The sequence below is a fragment of the Dryobates pubescens genome, chromosome 6, assembly GCF_014839835.1.
Source record: "Dryobates pubescens isolate bDryPub1 chromosome 6, bDryPub1.pri, whole genome shotgun sequence".
NCBI lineage: Eukaryota > Metazoa > Chordata > Aves > Piciformes > Picidae > Dryobates > Dryobates pubescens.
Window position 1 is genome coordinate 3,202,786 of NC_071617.1, and position 19,760 is coordinate 3,222,545.

At 42.1% G+C, this 19,760-nt stretch overlaps 1 protein-coding gene across 1 annotated transcript in view; it reads right to left on the reverse strand.

Annotated features, from left to right (window-relative positions):
* PHIP (pleckstrin homology domain interacting protein) overlaps positions 1-19,760 on the reverse strand; it is a 125,527-nt gene that overhangs the window by 73,247 nt on the left and 32,520 nt on the right. Inside the window, exons 10-15 of the mRNA XM_054162546.1 lie at positions 13,706-13,776; positions 12,534-12,634; positions 12,361-12,401; positions 10,437-10,535; positions 8,595-8,748; positions 6,670-6,804 (exon numbers count right to left, since the gene is read on the reverse strand). Of these exons, the coding sequence (XP_054018521.1) occupies positions 6,670-6,804; positions 8,595-8,748; positions 10,437-10,535; positions 12,361-12,401; positions 12,534-12,634; positions 13,706-13,776 (601 nt within the window). The remainder of the gene's footprint in view (positions 1-6,669; positions 6,805-8,594; positions 8,749-10,436; positions 10,536-12,360; positions 12,402-12,533; positions 12,635-13,705; positions 13,777-19,760) is intronic.

Below are 19,760 nucleotides of genomic sequence, written 5' to 3' on the forward strand. Positions count from 1 at the left end.
GTTCAACAACAGCTTGTGTACTTTGAAAAGCTTTTCAGTACCAAAAACTGTAGAGTTGCTGCTCCCTCTCAAGGTACCTGCTAAGGGTAATGACTGCATTTCAGTTGTGATGTGGCAATAAAATGCATAGCCAAAATAACCTTCTCTTGCTGAAAGGATCTGTAAGTATTTACATTAAGATTCCAGTAAGATGTCCTTTAGCAAACAGCTGGGATTCTGGCCAGAGCTCTACATGAAAATAAACCCCAGTGAAAAAAAACCCCACACAACAGAAACCTCACCTGTTTTTTTTTCCCTAGGCCCCTGAAAATCTCTAAGAATCCTCATCTTACCTTACAGCCACAGCAGCTATCAAAAGATGCTGCTGTCCTTTGAGGATTCAATAAAAACCCCAACTCTTAGCCACAGGATCAGAGTGTTTCAAAAACAGCCAAGAAACACAGCTGTACCCTCTACCTTCTCCAACACTGATGCAACAGGCAGGTCAACCTCCCCCAGGCTTTGCAATTTTAAAGGGTTGGGTTTTAGATCATTTCCATAACAGTAAGACAGAGGGCATAGGAACAACAGCCACCAATTCGTGCAGCAGCAAGTTGCTCTGCTGTAAGAAACCATCCACTGTTCCTGAAGTATCAATCTGGGATGTTTACTTAGTGACACAGAAGAACAATGGTGTTTCTGGGGGAGATCAAAGCTTTTCTTTCACAAATGTGACACGGTTGGCTGTCATTTCAAAGGAAGCTGAAGGTGGGAGAGGGGAGAACAGGTTCTACGAGTGATTTATTTTTTTCCTTCTTCCTCCTCAAAAAGAGTAAGAAGGTTGCTTCAAATCGCTAGTTTATAGTGCTCAAACTGTACTGCATTTCTGAAATGTATGCATGGTATTTCTATCTGCTCTGATGAAATGTGCTTTGGCATTTAGAAAGAGACCCATCATCAAATTCACAACAGCTGCAGATACATCGTGTGACCTTTAAGTGTCAAAGGCTAAGGTGGCTTAGCCTTTCAGCAAGTCAGCTGAAGTCACAAAGCTAGGAGGATTTTGAAGTATTAAGATCTGTGAGTTTAATACAAGACTGTAAAACCATTCTTTTTGTATCACTTTTTCAAAGTGTTCTTCACAATATGATGAAAGGACTGAGGCCACCGCTGCAGTGAGTTCAGAGACTCAGAACTACCACCCACCAGTAAGAGCACGCTGTAATACGTGACCGTGCTCAGAAAGATTGTCCCAGAGCCATGGAATCAAAAGAGCCCAAACACAACAGGCCTCACAACCACTAGGAGGAACACCTGAAGATTACTGGTAAGCAGAAGCCTGCCCTTAACAGGTGTTCAGGCCTACAAGAGGCCCCTAAGGCAGGTGAAGCGTGTCAGACATAAATAAGAACGCCTGCTACCAGATAAAGCAAAGCCTGACTTCTCAAACATACAACTTGCAACGCCAGTCAGTCCAGTAAAAAGAGTAATGTCTAGTCATGAAAGACTCATAGAATGGATTAGGTTGGAAAGGACCTTAAAGATCATCTAGTTCCAACCCCCTGCACCTCCAGGGAGGGGGCAGCCGTACTCTCCACCCTGGCTACTCATGCCCATGTATCAGTTGCACTGATACAACTGCACAATAAACTGGATCCATTCCTCTTTTGGTGGCAGTTTTGTTTTGGTTTATTGGGGTTTTTTGGGGGGTTGTTGATGTTTGTCAATTCTGTTGACCAGGAGAACCATTTCTTATTTAAAGGCATCAGTATTCCTATTTAATTTCTACATTACACAAGGAGTCCTTAAACGCCATGGGGCTAATCTTTATCAACTAATCCACAAGGCTTCCAGTGCAGCAACTGCAAGGCCTCCTTACAGAACCTGCTGAGTAAGGTATCAGATTCAGGCAAAGCAATTACATTCAAAGATACAGCACAAAAAAATCCAATATTTTACAGTGATGAAGACTGCAAAAATGCCTGCTCTCCCCTAGTCTTTCATTCTTGCCACTCCAGCACAGTTTTCATACTTTCAGCGACACACTTTTAAGTAACTGCAGTCACCATATGTTTCTGCAACTGTTCATAAAGCTATGCTGTAAACCAAGTTATTAAAAAACCCAAGAGATAAAAGAACAGAGCTACAGGCCTGTATATATTCTGAATATTTTAGGAAACTTTAAAATAAATATTCTTCTACAGGGAAGCCCACTCACAGGACAAGAACTATCAGCTTTACCGCACAAGAAACTTGCACTCTTTAAGGCTCCAGACAGAAAGCCCTCTGCAACCAGTATGAATTGGGAGAGTTCCACCCTGAGAGGTAGTGCTGAAAAGAAAACATGCTCAAAGGAACTACCAAACTCCACAAAACAATCAAGTGCAGCACTGCAAGATCACCAACCTATTTAGAGCCAGACTCGAGGAACACCAGTACTTACTGTCCAAACTGCAGCCACAAAAACCCAGTCACCAAACCAAACCAACCTCCATGCCTACAACTAACAGTACCAGGCACCTCCTTTTTGATCAGGAGGATTTCTTAAGTCCCTGTAGGTTTTTTCCCCTCTTCATACATCTTCAGAACTCAAACTTTTGCTTAGAGCCTACACAGGAACCGCAAGCATAAGGCTGAGCTGTAGCACATACCATCCAAGTGCCAACCCTGGCATTGCTACCAAACCAACTGTCTTAGGTCTATCCAAAAGTAACTTAGTGAGGACACCTGAAAGAAAATAGATCCTGTAACAACAACTGAGCAGTGCACAAATTTATTTATGACCTAACAGAGCACTAATCCTGCAAGTTCAAGATCCTGCCTGCAGCTTGAAGCCCCAGGCCATTTCTACCTCTTTCTAATTTACCTAGACCATGATTTCCATACCCACGAGAACAAGCCTGCAGAAGCACCTAAACCCATAGGCTACAAATTTGCACCTCTTCACAGTGGCACAACTTCAAGAGGAAGTTGGGACAAAGTCCTGGCTAGACACTTACAGCTGAGATGCCTTCCTGCATAAGGGCAGATACTGAACTGAACACCTTAGCATTGAGGAGAAAATAAAATCTAGGCCTCCCGTTTCCCAGCTCAACAGCTTAACATCAGTTAAGGCAACCTCCAAAGAGGGCTACCTGCTCCTGCATCCTGCAGGGACCTCCTTCAGTTCTCAGAAAGGGATCCAGATGCCTCACTGCAGCTCTGAGTAGCAAGCTGCATTTCAAATACATCTCTATGCACATCATCATGCAGTGGCTTTCTCCAGAGAGCCTGCCTTTCAGGGTATTTTTTTTTAACCTGGATCATCCACTAAGACACTGAAATCTCATCCACTGCTCAGTAACCTGAGGACTTGGTAGGACACTGCATCCCTCTTTGGAGACCTTAGTCCCCAACAACCAACAAGGTGCCACAACAGTCAAATCCCTCAGTAATCTAGGCCCTGGGTAATGAGCCACAATGTAAACATTTACAAGGCTTTGTGCTATTCCTCCATAGCAAAACCACTGCTTTGTGAAATACGTAAGCTCTGAAACAGTTGTCAGCAGCAGCAGCCACTTAGGGTTTATTACCCTGGTTCTTCACAAGTCTGCTAAATGCTTATTTGTAGCTGGGAAATGCAGCATGTGAAACCATCCTAATTTCACACCACCAGAGCCACAACTTCAATGACTCCTTCAAAAAAGTAACGACCCTGAACACATGCTTTTCATTAGCAGCTGTACTAAGTCAGGACTGGAAGGGGATATTGCACAGGTCAAAAAACAACAAGCACCTGTACTTGCATATGTAATTTAAAACCATCCCAGGACTTACTTGACTAAAGTTCTTTAATCTTTTCACACTCTTAGTATTTCTAAGGCACATTTTACTCTGAGGGATAGCAAATACACTCCCTGAGTCTAGCTGACTCAAGTCACTGAATTAAGCCAATTCTGAGCACCCATGAACTCTGACAGTGGAGTTATGCTATACTGAATAAACAACAGATAAAATGAACATCACAGGTGAAAACATGGAAGATACACAACATATACACACTTACTGGAAGTAAACCCAGGTATGTAGCCACTTACTTATGGGACTGAGTTTACTATGAAGACCAAAACCTGGCAAATTGACCAAAAATGCTTCCAATTAACTGTGACTGTGCCAACTGATTTAATAGCAAATCTTAAGTTTAAAAAGCTGGAGAGAATGTTCTGTAGGACCATCAGAGTCTCCTAGCAGCAGCTGTCTGTAACCAGCAGGGCATAACTAAACTTTGATTCCCTTTTTAAGTTAAATACAATCCAAAATGTTTCTTTGGTTTCTATGGCTTTGCAATTTCACACTCACTATCTGGACAAGAGGAGTTAAGCTTGATACTTCAGTCCTTCAAACTTTGAGTTAAGCTTCTAACTGATTGATGCTTGGATCCCTCAAACTTTGAATTTTTATTTCTTTATTTTTTTTAATTGTGATACTGACAATGAAGAAATTTGGGGCAAGGAACAACTTGAAAATTTCTGACTTTACTTCAGGCTTTAGATCTACTAAACAACCCATCACGGATGGATATAGCTGCCTGGACGACCATCAAGCTAGCAGTTATCTAAGACTTTGGTACTTCAACCAACACTCCCAAGGCCTACACTTTTTTAAAGGTTTTGTTACAACCAAGTCACACAGTGATAGCTCTGGCACCACAGGCACTGTTTTGTCAGGCAATCACAAGAGGTTCCTCAGTGATAAAGCAGGTATGTCATTCAACCCTTTAGTTTGGTTCCTCCAGGTGATATATTCCCTGCCTGATCCAAAAGAAACCAAATCTGTAAAGTCAGTGAAGGTAACAGCAGTTAGCAGAATCATTTAGTGGTGGGTAATCTGATGATGTTCCCATCTGACATGTCAGCTGGGAAATGGGGAGAAGACTGGCAGCTCTCTAGTATTCAGGTCCTCCCTTAGCAAACCAGAACACTTAACATTTGCAGCTCTACAGAGGTGACTGCAATCAAGTCTCATGGGCTTCTTAGAAGCATCTCCCACCACCTAATCATCTTAAATAACCTCTGATTTTCACCCATGTCTTTTGAAGGATCAGACACAGAAGACTGGCTGGTGAAAAATTCAGAGACTGTAGACAGATGAGAGATGCCATTCTTGCATACGTGGCTCATGACTTATTCATTGCTTGCAGACAAACCAATTGCCAGCTTTGCAATTCCCCTCACCTCATACAGCAGCCAGACCTTCTCTTTTTTTTGTAGCATAAAGCACAGGTTATTAGCTATTGGTATCTTCTGATTGTCTACACATTTCTCTGACTCCAAAGATCTTAAAATGCATGTGGTTTTTAACCTTTTCAGGTGTTTGTGATGCACTGCACCCTTGAAGAAATATTTCAGTCTTTCAGGGGTTTGCCTAACGTCATGGGCACCTTAACTTAGAACCTGATAGCTCTAAAGTGGACTTGTCTTAGGAAGAGCAGATGAACTCAGCCTCTTCTGACCTTCAGTTCCCTGAAAACCATCACACATCCATCATAAGTAATAGTGGAAAGGAAACCTAACCCTCTAGTGAGAACATACACCTCAACTGGTAACAGTCAATCGCACTCAGTAACAGAGATCTCCACTCATAGCTCCAAGATGATTGGCTCAGATCCTTCATAAGTTCAGTTACAGAAACCAATGCATAGGGGACAACAAACCTTGGTCAGTGCTGAAGGGGTCTAGGCTGCCCTCTCTCCCATTAAGCTTGGCAGAACTTCCTCAGAGACTTTATGAGCTGTCCTGTACCCTGCACATCTCAAAGCCTTTCTTTAGGATCAGAGTGACTTTCCTAGCTTGGCTTCATTTCTAAATGTCCTTTATTTTATTCTGTAATAGATGTATGGCAGGTCTTGCCTTCAGATTATCTTCTTTATGCCCATTTCCAAGACTGCCATTCCACTATGGCTGAAGGCTGGATGAAGCCCTTTTGCCTACTCTCAACATTCTCAATGATTCTTCATATTCTACAAAGACTTTTTATCGTTTTCTCCAAAGTCTGAATTGCACAACACATCATTACCTTTTTGAGGGGGGGAAAAAAAAAAGAGATATGTACAAAGACCCACTTAGTGTCAAGAAACAGATGGAAATACCTGCTGCATCCGTCTTCCAGAAGAATTAGTTTAGTGCAGAACAGACCAAATTTGAAACCTGCACATGGAAGAGCTCTACACAGAAAGGCTGACAGTATTCAGTCCAATGGGCCAAGGAGCATATAACAACATTGTACGAGATCAGGTGACTCCTGAAGAGCTTTAGCCAGATTAAGAATCAGTAATGCAAAAAACAAACCAAGTTGCACTTTGGTTCCCCAGGTGGGAAACAGAGCACTGAAAAGGGGAGTGTCTCTGTCACCCTGTCTCTTATTCATGATCTCTTGACAATGTACACTAACACTCCAATTTCACGTGGATGAAGCATAAAACACCCCACCCCTGACACTAGGAAATACAGCCAAACAAACAACGGTTTTGACATTTTATAGCTTTAGTCTTTGTCCCACTAAACTGAATAGGGATTTCTCTTGACTTCACTGGATGCAGGATCTTGCCCTAAACACCAATGCATGCTTCAAGATGGCCTACACAAGAATGTACCAAAAGCAAGGAGTTTAGACAGGTTGCTGTGGCGTATCTACGCAAAGCGCAGTAATTACCATGTTGAAGTAAGAGCGGATTTTGACCCCTCTCGCCAGATCCCACACGATGACATTTCCATCATGGCCAGCAGAGAAGAGAACTCTTGGATCAAATGGGTGGGGTTCAAGCACAAACACTTCATCTTCATGTCCCTGAATTTAAAGATACAGCAAGATGAACAAGAGGATTGTCTCAGATACTTACCAGAAATCCAACAGAACAGTAGCAGCTACACCATTAACCTATCAAAGCACCCACAAAGAACAGCTACTCTGACCACATATCCCTTTCCTGTATTTTTTTTTGTTGTTGTAGCATGCATTATACTCTTCATTCCAGTTGCAATTTTAGCTTCCTAATTCTTATGTCAAGTATCAGGAGCAGGGAAGTCATTCTGCCCCTGTACTCAGCACTGGTTAGGCCACATCTTGAGGACTGTGTCCAGTTCTGGGCCCCTCAGTTTAGGAAGGAGGTTGAGATGCTGGAAGGTGTCCAGAGAAGGGCAACAAAGCTGGGGAGGGGTCTGGAGCACAGCCCTGTGAGGAGAGGCTGAGGGAGCTGGGGTTGCTTAGCCTGCAGAAGAGGCTCAGGGGAGACCTTCTTGCTCTCTACAACTGCCTGAAGGGAGGTTGTAGCCAGGTGGGGGTTGGTCTCTTCTCCCAAGCAACCAGCACCAGAACAAGAAGACACAGTTTCAAGCTGTGCCAGGGGTGTTTAGGCTGGATGTTAGGAAGAAGTTCTTCCCAAAAAGAGTAATTGACCATTGGAATGTGCTGCCCAGGGAGGTGGTGGAGTCATCATCACTGGAAGTGTTTAAGAAGAGACTGGATGAAGCACTAGGTGCTATGGTTTAGTTGATTAGATGGTGTTGGGTGATGGGTTGGACTTGATGAGCTGAGATCTTTTCCAACCTGGTTAATTCTATTCTATCTCACTTTCACAAGTTTGCCTGAATACTTTCACCATGATTTGAACAGATTAAAGCCCACCATGTCTGGTATCTTCAAACTTAATCACAGTATCAGACTACATTAGAAGTTGGAAGTGACCTCAAGAGATCATCAAGTCCAACCCTCCTGCCAAAGCAGGACCACAGAATCTAGCACAGGTCACCCAGGAACACATCCAGACAGGGCTTGAACGTCTCCAGAGAAGAAGACACATAATATTAGAGGTTGGAAAGCATCTCCTGAGATCATTCATTCCAACCCCCCTGCCAAAGCAGGATCACCCAGGGTAGGCCACACGGGAATGCATCCAGGTGTGTTTTGAAAGTCTCCAGAGAAGGATGCTCCACAGATTCCCATTTGTTTAGGCAGAGTAGCAATCAGAAATTTAGCTCAGACCCGTAAGGAATCAAATGTGTAAGTAAAAGTTACAGAACATCTCCAAATCTAGTATCAAAGTTTAAAGCTTTGCATGAAAAAGGTCTGTCTCTAGCAGAGTATCTGGCTACCCAGAGCTAGCTGTTTTCTCTTTAAAAAAAGGATCAGACACCAGTAAAAATGTTGTTTTGCTTTGCTCTAACTAAAAGACTGGTGTTCTGCACTCATGAAACGACAAGCCTGCAGAAGTGTCTCCATTTTAAACAGGGTAAATTTCTCCATTAACAGGATTTCAAAACATCTGTCACATTAAATAAAGGTAAAAAGAAACAAGTGTTTCCTTCTCTCCTTCAAGATAGCACTTTAGGGGAAAACAAAAAACAAAAAAAAAAGGTCCAAAATTAGTTTCAGACATCTTGAACAGCAATGGTTATTTACAACTCAAAAGCTTTATTTCCCAACAAGCAGCTGACAGACATTTCTATTACACTTCAATTATCTGGAAGCATTTGTTAAGGCGGTTTTCAGACGGAAATAAAACACATAAGGAAGACTTCTGATGATGCATATGCAAATTTTGCATTCAGGATTGAGAAACCAAAGATGGAACATCTTACCATCAGAATATGAATGAGTTGGCCAGTGAAGGAATTCCAGACTTTCAGAGTCATGTTATTTACTGCAGTTATAACAGAATTGTCATGGCGGTCCCATGCCACCATGGTCACTTTCAGCTTTGTGATTTTATCTTCAACTCCTTGTAAACTTTGTCTAAAACAAAAGAGCAAAAAGTTTCAAAGAGATCCCAGTTTGCCAAAACATTTTAAGTGAAAACACTTCTGTATTTTCCTTCATTTGTTACAATTAGAAGCTTTACTTCTTAAAGAAACCGGAGCAATGAAAGATGTTTTCCGTTCTGTGGCACATGCAACTGCAGAAGAATTGTAGATGCTTCAACAATGACTGCAGGGTCCTCTACACTAGGCCATCTGTAACATAATCTGAGCACTCTAAAATTACATTTTTGTAAGCATGGTTTAAAGATGAATCACCCCTGAATTCTCCAGCACATTCATTTCTGGGCAAACATCAACCAAATGCAACAACAGCACGTTACCCCCAAGTGGGCAGACAAAATACAGCACCTTCCATACAGCAAGTGCTACGACACATTACACAACAGTATACATTGTACAACTCAGTAACAGAAAAATGTAGTCACAGACAGAATTCCTTTCTGGATTCAATGCAAAACCCAGGAGGCTTTATAAGCTCTCCACACACTTCCTTTTCAGCGCAGCAATTTCATTTTCTTTGATAAAATTGTGCTTGTGCAGAAAAGATCAAATTTGGAACTGCACTTATCCTTCTAGTCAAAAGGACAAAACAAAATTCAGCTAGAAGTGATGTATTGAAATGAGCAGTTCAGTTGCTCAAAGAAATTCAGCATTTGTGCCCACACTGGAGAAGAATCCATTCCTCTTTTTCCCAGGATCAGTTAAAGCTAAGAATTTTTACAGGGTGCATTTTGAAGGCAGAGTAACTCAGCCTCTTCTTAAACTACAGTTTAGTACTTTACTTCTCAAAAAAATCATATACCCTTGTCCAGATATTTCATATCCATATTTTGTTGCATCTGCTCATATCTGGCAAGATAATCTCTGACCTAAACATCCAAATTACAGCTTATTCAGCCTTCTCTTCCATTCCTCTGTGTCTTTCAGACACCTTTCCACAGGATTACTCCCAAAATGACTTTGAATTTAAATCACTCAGAATGAGCCCTTTTGGGGGGAAAAAAGTTTACCTCTTAAATCCATGAATCTTTCTAATGTAAGTCAGTCAGAAAACATCTCCTCCATGCCAAAACAAAAAGATGCAAGCAACAAGTCCTATTAAGACCTTCTCCATCTTCGAGACTCTTTTGCTGCTTGTTCTAGGGCACCAAAGTTTCCTGTGACTACAAAGCCTTGTCAATTTCTCAGATGTTCTAAGAAATTAGACTCCTTTACAGAGCAACAGATTCATTTGCTCTGGTATGTGGTATGAAAGAATCCAAGTACTGCTTTCCTGAGCTTGCAGATTCCACAATCTCTTGATGCTTTATTAAAATGCAAGCGGTCTCTAGAACAGATCCGATCTGTTTTCTTGCTCCAGAAATAAGATACCTGTGTAAAAAGCTATATAAATTTGACCTTTGGTGTGTTTTGAGTAATCTTTTCATCTCATGGAAACACTTGTAGAGCTCTTATCAAGACAGGCTAGCTGAATTCCAAGAGCTGGATAAGCATATTGTGCATCTAAGCAATAACAATTGACGGCAGTCTTGCTTCCCCTTTATTTTCCTTTCTCTCCCCAGCCCCCTCCACCCACCCACCCCTTTTTTTTGAGCAAGTAAACAAACTGTATCAGTTGCCTTTGAGCAGCTATGTGATAGCAGCACACTGTACACCACTTACCCTGCTGGGCGAGTAGCCATATCTAACAAAATGCTTTTCCATTCCCTGCGCTTAAACTGCCAGATTCGTGCTGTTCCGTCACGGCTCCCGCTTACGAATCTAACAAAAGGGGAACAAAGTTACTCAGAGATCAAAGGCAGATCTGTACAGAAATCATACTGCACAACTCAAGTGCCAGAAGTTAGAACTCCAAAAAGGAAGCTCTAAGTAAGGAGTTCAAACAGTAACCGAATGCGGTACAACTGGGTTTGAGGTGAAGAACACTTCCCACACTGCAGCCCTGCAATTTTCCTTTTACCAGCCTGTTTCTCTGCCCTGCCTTGACCTGTTCCAAACTAACCATACTTTAACCTGTGGTGCACCTTGCTTAGTTGTGGCACTGCTCTGGCACAGGGACACCATAATCCAGTGAGCATTCTAAGAAACAATGAGCCTGCCACGAGAGATAAAGCTAAGGAATAAATCCAAAGGATAAAAACAGTTGAGGGGCCGGTAGAGCCCTGCAAGGAAAAGTGCAGGCATGATTTAAGTCAACATCTACTCCCAGTAAGCTAGCTCTGGGTATATGTTAAAGCACTTTTCTGAAGTGCTCAAGTTTCTCCCCCACCTTTTTCTTCTCCCTTTCTGGTGAGCAGGAGTAGAATACATAGAATAAACCAGGTTGGAAGAGACCTTCAAGATCATCGCATCCAACCCATCAACCAATCCAACACCACCCAAACAACTAACCCACGGCACCAAGCAGTAGAATGAGGAGAAAGAGATGGGTGGAGCACAGTGAAGTTTGGTTTTCAACTATTTGCATAATAATAAAAGTGTCCATTAAGCTTAATTAGATGAAGTGTCAAAAACTTCATAACAATCTTAAGTATGTTCTTTAGAGTCTTTCACATCCAGCACCCAGAACTTGAAGAGGGACATCAAAAAACTATTAGGCTAGGTAAAAAAAGGATTGCTTGTTTGACAGCTTTCCTGTACCCAGCAGTCACATAACTGAAACAAGCTTTACATTTTTCAATGTCTAAAAATGCATGTATTTTATATGTGAATATATATATATACACACACACATGCACTTCTGAAAGAGAAGCTTCAAGCATTGTGATACTCCTTACTTTTGGCAAACTCAAAATACCTTAATCAATCATTACAATGAAAACAACTGTAGATCTGAAGGAGGAGTATCCCTAAAATAAAACAGTGAGAATCACTGTTGGTAGAGAATCACCTATTGGTAGAGATGGTAGAGAACCACCTATTGGTAAAGATGTTTTACTGGATGAACCTGGTTAGGCTGCACCTCGAGTACTGTGTCCAGTTCTGGGCCCCTCAGTTCAGGAAGGAGGTTGACTTGCTGGAGAGTGTCCAGAGAAGGGCAATGAAGTTGGTGAGGGGCTTGGAACACAGCCCTATGAGGAGAGGCTGAGGGAGCTGGGGCTGCTTAGCCTGGAGAAGAGGAGACTCAGGGGTGACCTTATTGCTCTCTACAACTACCTGAAGGGATGTTGTAGACAGGCAGAGGTTGGTCTCTTCTCCCAGGCAGCCAGTACCAGAACAAGAAGACACAGTCTCAGGCTGCACCAGGGGAGGTTTAGGCTGGAGGTTAGGAGGAAGTTCTACACAGAGAATGATTGCCCATTGGAATGGGCTGCCTGGGGAGGTGGTGGAGTCACCATCACTGGAGGTGTTTCAGTAGGAGACTTGATGGGGTGCTTGGTGCCATGGTTTAGTTGTTTAGGTGGGTTGGATTGGTTGATGGGTTGGACACAATCATCTTGAAGGTCTCTTCCAACCTATTCTATTCTGTTCTATTCTAACCTCAAAACAAACTCATTGATTTTTTTTTTAATAACTACATCTAGAAACCAGTGCCCTGAAGGGTAACCCAAGCCCCTAGCTCTGAATACATCATTTGTGTGCTTACCTGCTGCTACTATTAGAAAACTGAATGCTGTCAACTTTGTCCTGTATAAAAAAAAAAAACACAAAAGAGTAGAAAAAGGGGGGGAAAAAAATCAAATACAATTCCAAATTATCCAAGTTTATCCAAATGATTATTTTAATCAAATGCAGATGTAATTTTTTAAAAGTATTTACAGTATGAAACTCCAACTCTGATATCTTCTCTGGCTGACCTGATCCAAAGAAATAAACCCTAATGATGTGATCTGTACTCCCAGTGGCCAAAAACATTCCACCTGAGAAAAACAAACAGATAAGTCTTATGAAAAAAGGGCAATGTCATGTTATTACAGTACTATCAGATGGCTGTGACAGCAAATACTTAAAACTTCTTCCCTTAAATTTGAGCTGTATCTCATTTCAGCTATGCCTGTAACTGACCTTTAAGTAAAAACACGACGTAGAAATCGGCAAGTTTAACTGCAGCTGAATTCCCTCACCTCTGCTGTCAGACAAATATGCATCTGCAGACACACCTGAAAGATCAGCTAACTGCACCAATTTGTTTGTGACTAAACCTTGAGAAGCCTCATTCTTAACAACATTTGAATGGAATCAGAGCTTCAGTACGCTTTCTGAAAGCAAGTTTCCGTCATTTTGCTATTCTGTCCAATTATTTATGCTGCATACTTCAAATGTCAACTCTGGAATCAATGAAATTCAGACCATAAGAACCTGGTAATCAACACCTCCTTGTCCCAGGCCCTAGAAATGGCATCACAGATAAAACTGACTCTCAGAATCGCTCTAAGGAACAGCGTGTAGCTGGTGTTTTAAAAGACTCACAGCCACAAGAGATTGGCTTTCAACATTTTGTATTTAACTGTTTTCAAGAATTTCTGTATCACCAGGATTCAGTGCATGGATTCTGGCTCTCCATTTTAAGCACTTGTGGATTTTTTTTATAGCTATTTTAAACACATTTCCATATTGCTAACAAGAAATAAGCTATAACAACTGTATTATAGTTTGTATTACTCTCCAAATGATTTCTTCTACTGATAGAAAGGGGTAGATTCAGATTGGGTGCTAGGAAGAGATTCTTCCCTGTGAGGGTGGTGAGACACTGGCACAGGTTGCCCAGGGAAGTGGTAGAAGCCTCATCCCTGGAGGTTTTGAAGGCCAGGGTAGATGTGGCTGTGAGCAGCCTGATCTAGTGTGAGGTGTCCCTGCCCGTGGCAGGGGGGATTGGAACTAAATGATCCTTGAGGTCCCTTCCAGCCCTAACAATTCTGTGACTCAATACAAGGGAGAAAAGAGAAGCAAAAGGAAGCAGAAAAATGAAAAAAGAGAAAGAAGTCTTTTACCAGCACTAAAAGAAGAACAGATCATTTGGACTCCGGGCCGAGGGCGTTCCGTAAACTTTGTTGGCCTTGGACTAGAAATAAAGAAACAGTTAAATAATACCTTAAATAGGGCTTCAAAAAAAAAAAAAAAGTCAATGTCTTAGAAATAAAGCACAGAAGGACAAAATTAACTATGAAGGAACAGATGGCTGCCCATCTATAAACAATATTGTGTGACTATGCTTCATGATCTGATCTTTAGGAAACTAAGACATCCAGATGGACTAAGCAGTCCATGTATCCCTGTACACAACGTAAATCCTGTTCCACTCTCCCCTCTAATATTGCTGTATGTAACACACTGCTTGAGCCACTGCCAGCAAAGCAGAAGAGAAGACACGAGAACCAGTTGCCCATGATGTTCAGTTTTAAACCACTGGGTGTATTGGAACTCTAGTCTTCCCCATCAGCTCGTGGTTGCTTTTGCAAGAGACAAACAGAGCTTGGCACCCTTTCTAGAAAGAGATACAAAACAAACTCTTGAGGCCTTTCCACAATATTACAATACAGCAGTTTCTCTGGGGGCTAGTTTCAAAGAGTGCCCTAAGAATGCCAGGACAGTGCAAGCACTCTTAGAAGTGCCAAATTCAAAACAAATCAGATCTGCTTCTTCAGTCATTGCTTCGATTCTGCTCATGCACTGCAGCAACCCCAAATCAGTAGGTGGTCTTCTATAGTATGCCATCTGCAATCTTCACTCAAAGAATAAACTTACTAGAGAACAGCAGCATTACACCCACAAGTGTCATCACTAAAGCTTTAACATAAAAGGATGCATATTCATAACTTCTCCAAATTTTTGTCTTTTAAAAGCAAAAAGCTCCATTTAATTCATTTCAGCTGAAGACAGATGCATTGGAGACCTTTCTCTGCTAATCAGCTACTGCTATTCTCAAAGAAAGTAGCAGACTTGAGACCTCAGTGGTGCCTATGCATTAAAAAAAAAGGAGCAACAAACACCAGGAACAGCACTTAAGAATCTTTTCTCCAAACTGTCCTCTCAGTATAGGCTGTCTCTGTGAACCTTCCTCTAGGAGTTTTAAGGTAACTCCTTGAAGACTCAAGACAAGGAAACTTCACAAGATACACTAAACAAGACCAAAAAAAAAAGAACCCATTCTACAAAACAGTTGATACCTTTCTTAACTGAGATGCTAACATAAAAAGCGCTATCAGAGGATTCAATAGGCAGCTTACATAATTTGGAGCAAGTGTAACTAGATAAATAGGCTGCTGCTGATTTCCTCCACTGTGGTTTGTGAACTCTGCCCTTGGAGTTAGGACAGCTGCGAAATAGACCAAGTATGCACTTACGTTCCAGTTTGGATAACCAAGTTAAATCCTCCAACTTATGCCTCTCTGATGTGTGTTATTTTAGGCATTAGGAGACAAAAAATTATGGCATTCTTTTTTTTACAATAGAGCAGATTGAGGTCTTTGCAAAACGAGCCAGGCAATCAGGGTTTTTAGGAAAAAGGGAAGGGGACAAAAGCATCATTTCTCCCAATGTACAGAAACCAAGATAATTGTTTCACTTAATAAATGTATTGAGAATGTTTGTGAAGTGGCTCGAATGCCTAAAGATGCCTTCAGAAACACTTCCCCACCTGGAGTACTGTGTCTGGTTCTGGAGCCACTATTACAGGAAGGACCTGGGGCTGCTGGAGTGTGTCCAGAGAAGGGCCATGAGGACGAGCAGAGGGCTGGTGCTCTTCACTGAGAGAGTCAGCCATTGGAACGGGCTGCCCAGGGAGGTGGTGGAGTCACTGTCCCTGGAGGTGTTCAAGAGGGGATTGGACGTGGCACTTGGTGCCATGGTCTAGTCATGAGGACTGTGGTGACAGGTTGGATTTGATGATCTTTGAGGTCTCTTCCAACCTTGGTGATTCTGTGACAGACTGAGGCAGTTGGGGCTGTTCAGTCTGGAAGAAAAAAAAACCTCCGAGGACATCTATTTGTGGCCTTCCAGTATCTGAAGGGGGCTACAAGAAAGCTGGGGAGGGACTTTTGGGTGTGTCAGGGAGTGATAGGACTGGGGGGGATTGGAGCAAAACTAGAAATGGGGAGATTAAGATTGGATGATAGGAAGTTCTTCCCCATGAGGGTGGTGAGAGACTGGCACAGGTTGCCCAGGGAGGTAGAAGCCTCTTCCTTGGAGGTTTTGAAGGCCAGGCTGGATGTGGCTGTGAGCAACCTGCTGTAGCGTGAGGTGTCCCTGCCCATGGCAGCGGGGGTTGGAACTGGATGATCCTTGGGGTCTCTCCCAACCCTAACAATTCTATGTGTCTATGATTCAGAGAGAGGTCTAGCAAAGCCCTGAGAAACCATTTTCTCCTAGAGGAGTCCTGTATTAAGGCCAACATCAATCCAACAACAAGAGAGGTTGTAGTCAAAAAAGAAAAGCTGCACTCAGAGCAGCAGACAAAGCAGCAACTTGATCTATGTGTATCAGCTAGGGGGGACACTCACACACAAACATCTCAAATTCCTCTCCAAAATGCAGCAGTGGTGCAGTATTGTTACCTAATTCAAGCCCTGCAGAGTCAACTCATTCTGGACATGCAGTGGCTCAAGCAAGACAGAAAACAGACACGTGACAGAGCTGCTCCCAATTAAATCTCTGTTCACAAGCTAATGAACGAGGCTCAGCATATCCAAGTTCTGATGTATCACCAGCCCCTTTAACAAGAAGAGCCTTCTGCTTAAGAAAGCAGATGGGAAGCATCCCACCACACTGATGACAATTGAGAAACTGTCCAAAACAGCAATGTCAAAATCATCAGCACGTGTTTTCCCTAAGCTTTTTTTTTCCCCCCCTTCTCTCTTTTTAAAACTAGGAGGGGGGAATAGAAAAGAAGAAAAGCAGTATGGAAAGCTCCTCTATCCAAATCTGTGAGACACTTCTGCTGCCTTGTTCATATGGTCTGGCAGTAACAGACTAACACTGGAAAACTGTGCTCCAAACAGGTGGCAGCATCTTTCTGAGAGAAGTATGCAAATACTTTGCTGTGTGACTAATTTAACTTGGATGCACTGACCACTTATAACAACTTAACCCCTTAAACTTGAGGCAGATCATTCTTCGGTTTCTGATGACCCAAGGCTGATTTTTCTTTCCTCTCCCTCTTATCAGCTGATAAAGGATCTGACTCTTGACTCTTTCTACCACCATCCTGAATAATAACCAGAGATTACCTACATACTTAGTTACTTTCCCATCATCTTTGGACCACAATTCATCCTGGCCTACAGTAACAACCAATCTTACTGTTTCTCTATCTGGAAACCAAATTAATCTCCCTGGAATGCTACTGCTTTTAGACACACATGGCAACTGCCTGGCCAGAAATCTCCTCACTGAAAGAAGAGGAGCACGCAGGAGGCTCTCTTAATACTGAAGAGCAAATATCCACACCAGCCACGGAAGCACAAAGAATAGGGCTCATCACCCTCCTTTGAACAACAGGAACATTTCGTGGTCTGCTGTGCCAGTGTCTTGTACTTGATCCTACCTATGGCACCAAATCTACTGCAATGTGTCCTTTTGCAATTCATCAAAATAAAGCTCTGTCACCATTCACCTCCTGTCTGGGCCATATGTGTGACCTAGATAATGAACATGCCTCAATTAACAAGGTTATCAAAAAACTGAGAGAAAAGAGGAGAAGCCTCTAATTTCAGAGATACTAATTGCAGTAGAGCTGCTGGCAAACCTGAAGGCAAGGATTTTTTGTGATCCAGGAATGAAACAAAACAAACATTTGCAGAGACTTCAAAAACGAAACAAACAAAAAAAATCAACAAGAAAACAGAACTGGGTTAGGGCAGTAGACATTGGAAGGCTTAATGTATGTCAAAGTCGATTTTAATGGCAAGTACTACAATTTCCCAGGCAGAGAGCTTTCTGCTACTTCATGATCTGTTGAGACAAAAAATTGCTCCACGGTATTTTGATCTCATACACAGGGAATAAAGAAGAGTTTTGAGCTTCCTTGTCTCCCAAAGAAACTATCAGGGAAAAACACCCTTCAGAGGGAGCTCTTCCCAAGACAGAAAAAGACAGATTCTCAGTTAAAGACAGAGAGTGGAGCCCGTAGACTTAACTTTCCAAGCTGGGTCTCACCGAAACAGTTTTCAATGTAGCTAAGAACAAAACTGATCATTTTTAATTGAAGAGCACACCGAAGGCAGCAGCAAATCCAAACACTGCCTTTCCCCATACTTCACAAGAAAGTTCAGCAAAGTACTGCTGGTGCTGTCAACCCTCTTGAAACTACAATCAATCCACATGATCATCATGAGGATGCCCAACAGCTCATCTTAGCTCACTGCCAGATGATTCAAGTAGTGCTGAGTATAAAAAGGAGGGTAACATATATATATTAGTATTTATTTCTTTTTTCTTTTGAGCAATTGACATTTGGAGACTTCACCACCAGTCCCCATTCTAAGTACTGCACAATTCAGGAACATACTTCCATCGCTGCTAGCAATTGTATTCTTTAAGGACAGGCTGCAGCCAAGCTCAGGAGGAACACGAAAACACGTTCTGCCTTCAGCAAGCAACAGCACCCTTCACCTATACTACTCAGCTCTTTTTGTCTGCCTTTAAAGTTCCCACTTGTCCTTCCTAGAATGTGAGTGGTGTTGAAACTGAGACTCAGGGCAGCAATAACTGAATAACTGTGGCAAGAGATCTTATTTTCTCTGCCAGCTTTGCTGCTTTAGAGATATTGAACAGAAGCAAGCCTGTATTTTTTACTAGACTGATAAAAAGCAGTACAAACTTCCCACCCCATCAGTCATTCTCTCTTCCAGGTGGCCCTATCATGCTTTAAAAAAAAATAAAAATAATAAATAATAATTAAAAAAAGATGACAAAGAGCCTTATGGGAAAAAAGGTTACCAGGAATCCCACTTTCCTTTGAATGCTTCTGGCACATGTTTTCCTCCAGCATACTACTGAATGGATGTGGAGGAAACCTGCCGTGTTGCTGCAGTTTCTGGAAGCAGATCCAAAATTGGTACAAATTCTCATCTCAAAATTTACTCTGCACTCTGTGGTTGAGCAACATGAATCACTGACATGGCTTGGTTTACCAGAGCACTTCCTTGCTATGCTGCATGAAGACAGCTAGCTAAGCTGCTTTTTCCTCTGTCTCACTGATCACATCTGCTGTGACGACTTACACGTGAAAGCATTACTCAAAAAGCAAATGTTAAAGGAATAAAAGATAAGTGCATCTCACTGAAAGTTCTTATTCCACATTTATGTGCCACCATGGAAAGGAATTGGTTGAGATTCCCCTCCTATATCCAATGCCAGTTTTCTCACTCCTCCCTAAGTTTTACCTCAAGACAAATCCCACCCAACCCCGTGATTCATTCAAACCTCTCTGATTTCTACACTCATCTCCCAGCTCATGCAGTATAATCCACTGAGGTATCAGATTCTGCTGTTCTCTAATGACATGATTTGTTTCAAAATTCAATTCCATAGACTCAAATTACTTCAGAAGAGGAGAAAAGAAAAGAAAGAAAAAAAAAATAGAGAGAAATGTGCAGACTCAGAGGTTTACGAATCAAGCAGATTAAGATCTCATCTTGTCAACAAGACCTCAGATGTTAAAGCCTTAAGAAAAATAATGTGGTGGCAACTCCTCTCCTTTGCTCATCTAAGTATGTAAGCCAGCTATTTCTCTCCTTAGCAAGGAGATTCTTGCTTTGATTACAACATGTACAGGCAGCAGAGGTTTAACAGCCTGGGAAGCAGCTTCATCTACGCTACCAAACAAAGAGCCAAAACACCCAGAGGACATCAAAATAGTAATAGATAAGCACCTAGGCAACCATACCCAGGTAAAGTTGCCTACAAGCCCTGTCTAACCTCAGCACACAGCAAGAAAGATTTTAACAGCAATTGCCAAAACTACCAGAAAGTGGAACCTACCTACCAGGAAAATATATGCATAAGACCACATCCCATCTCCAAAGCCAAACCATTAATGACTACTGA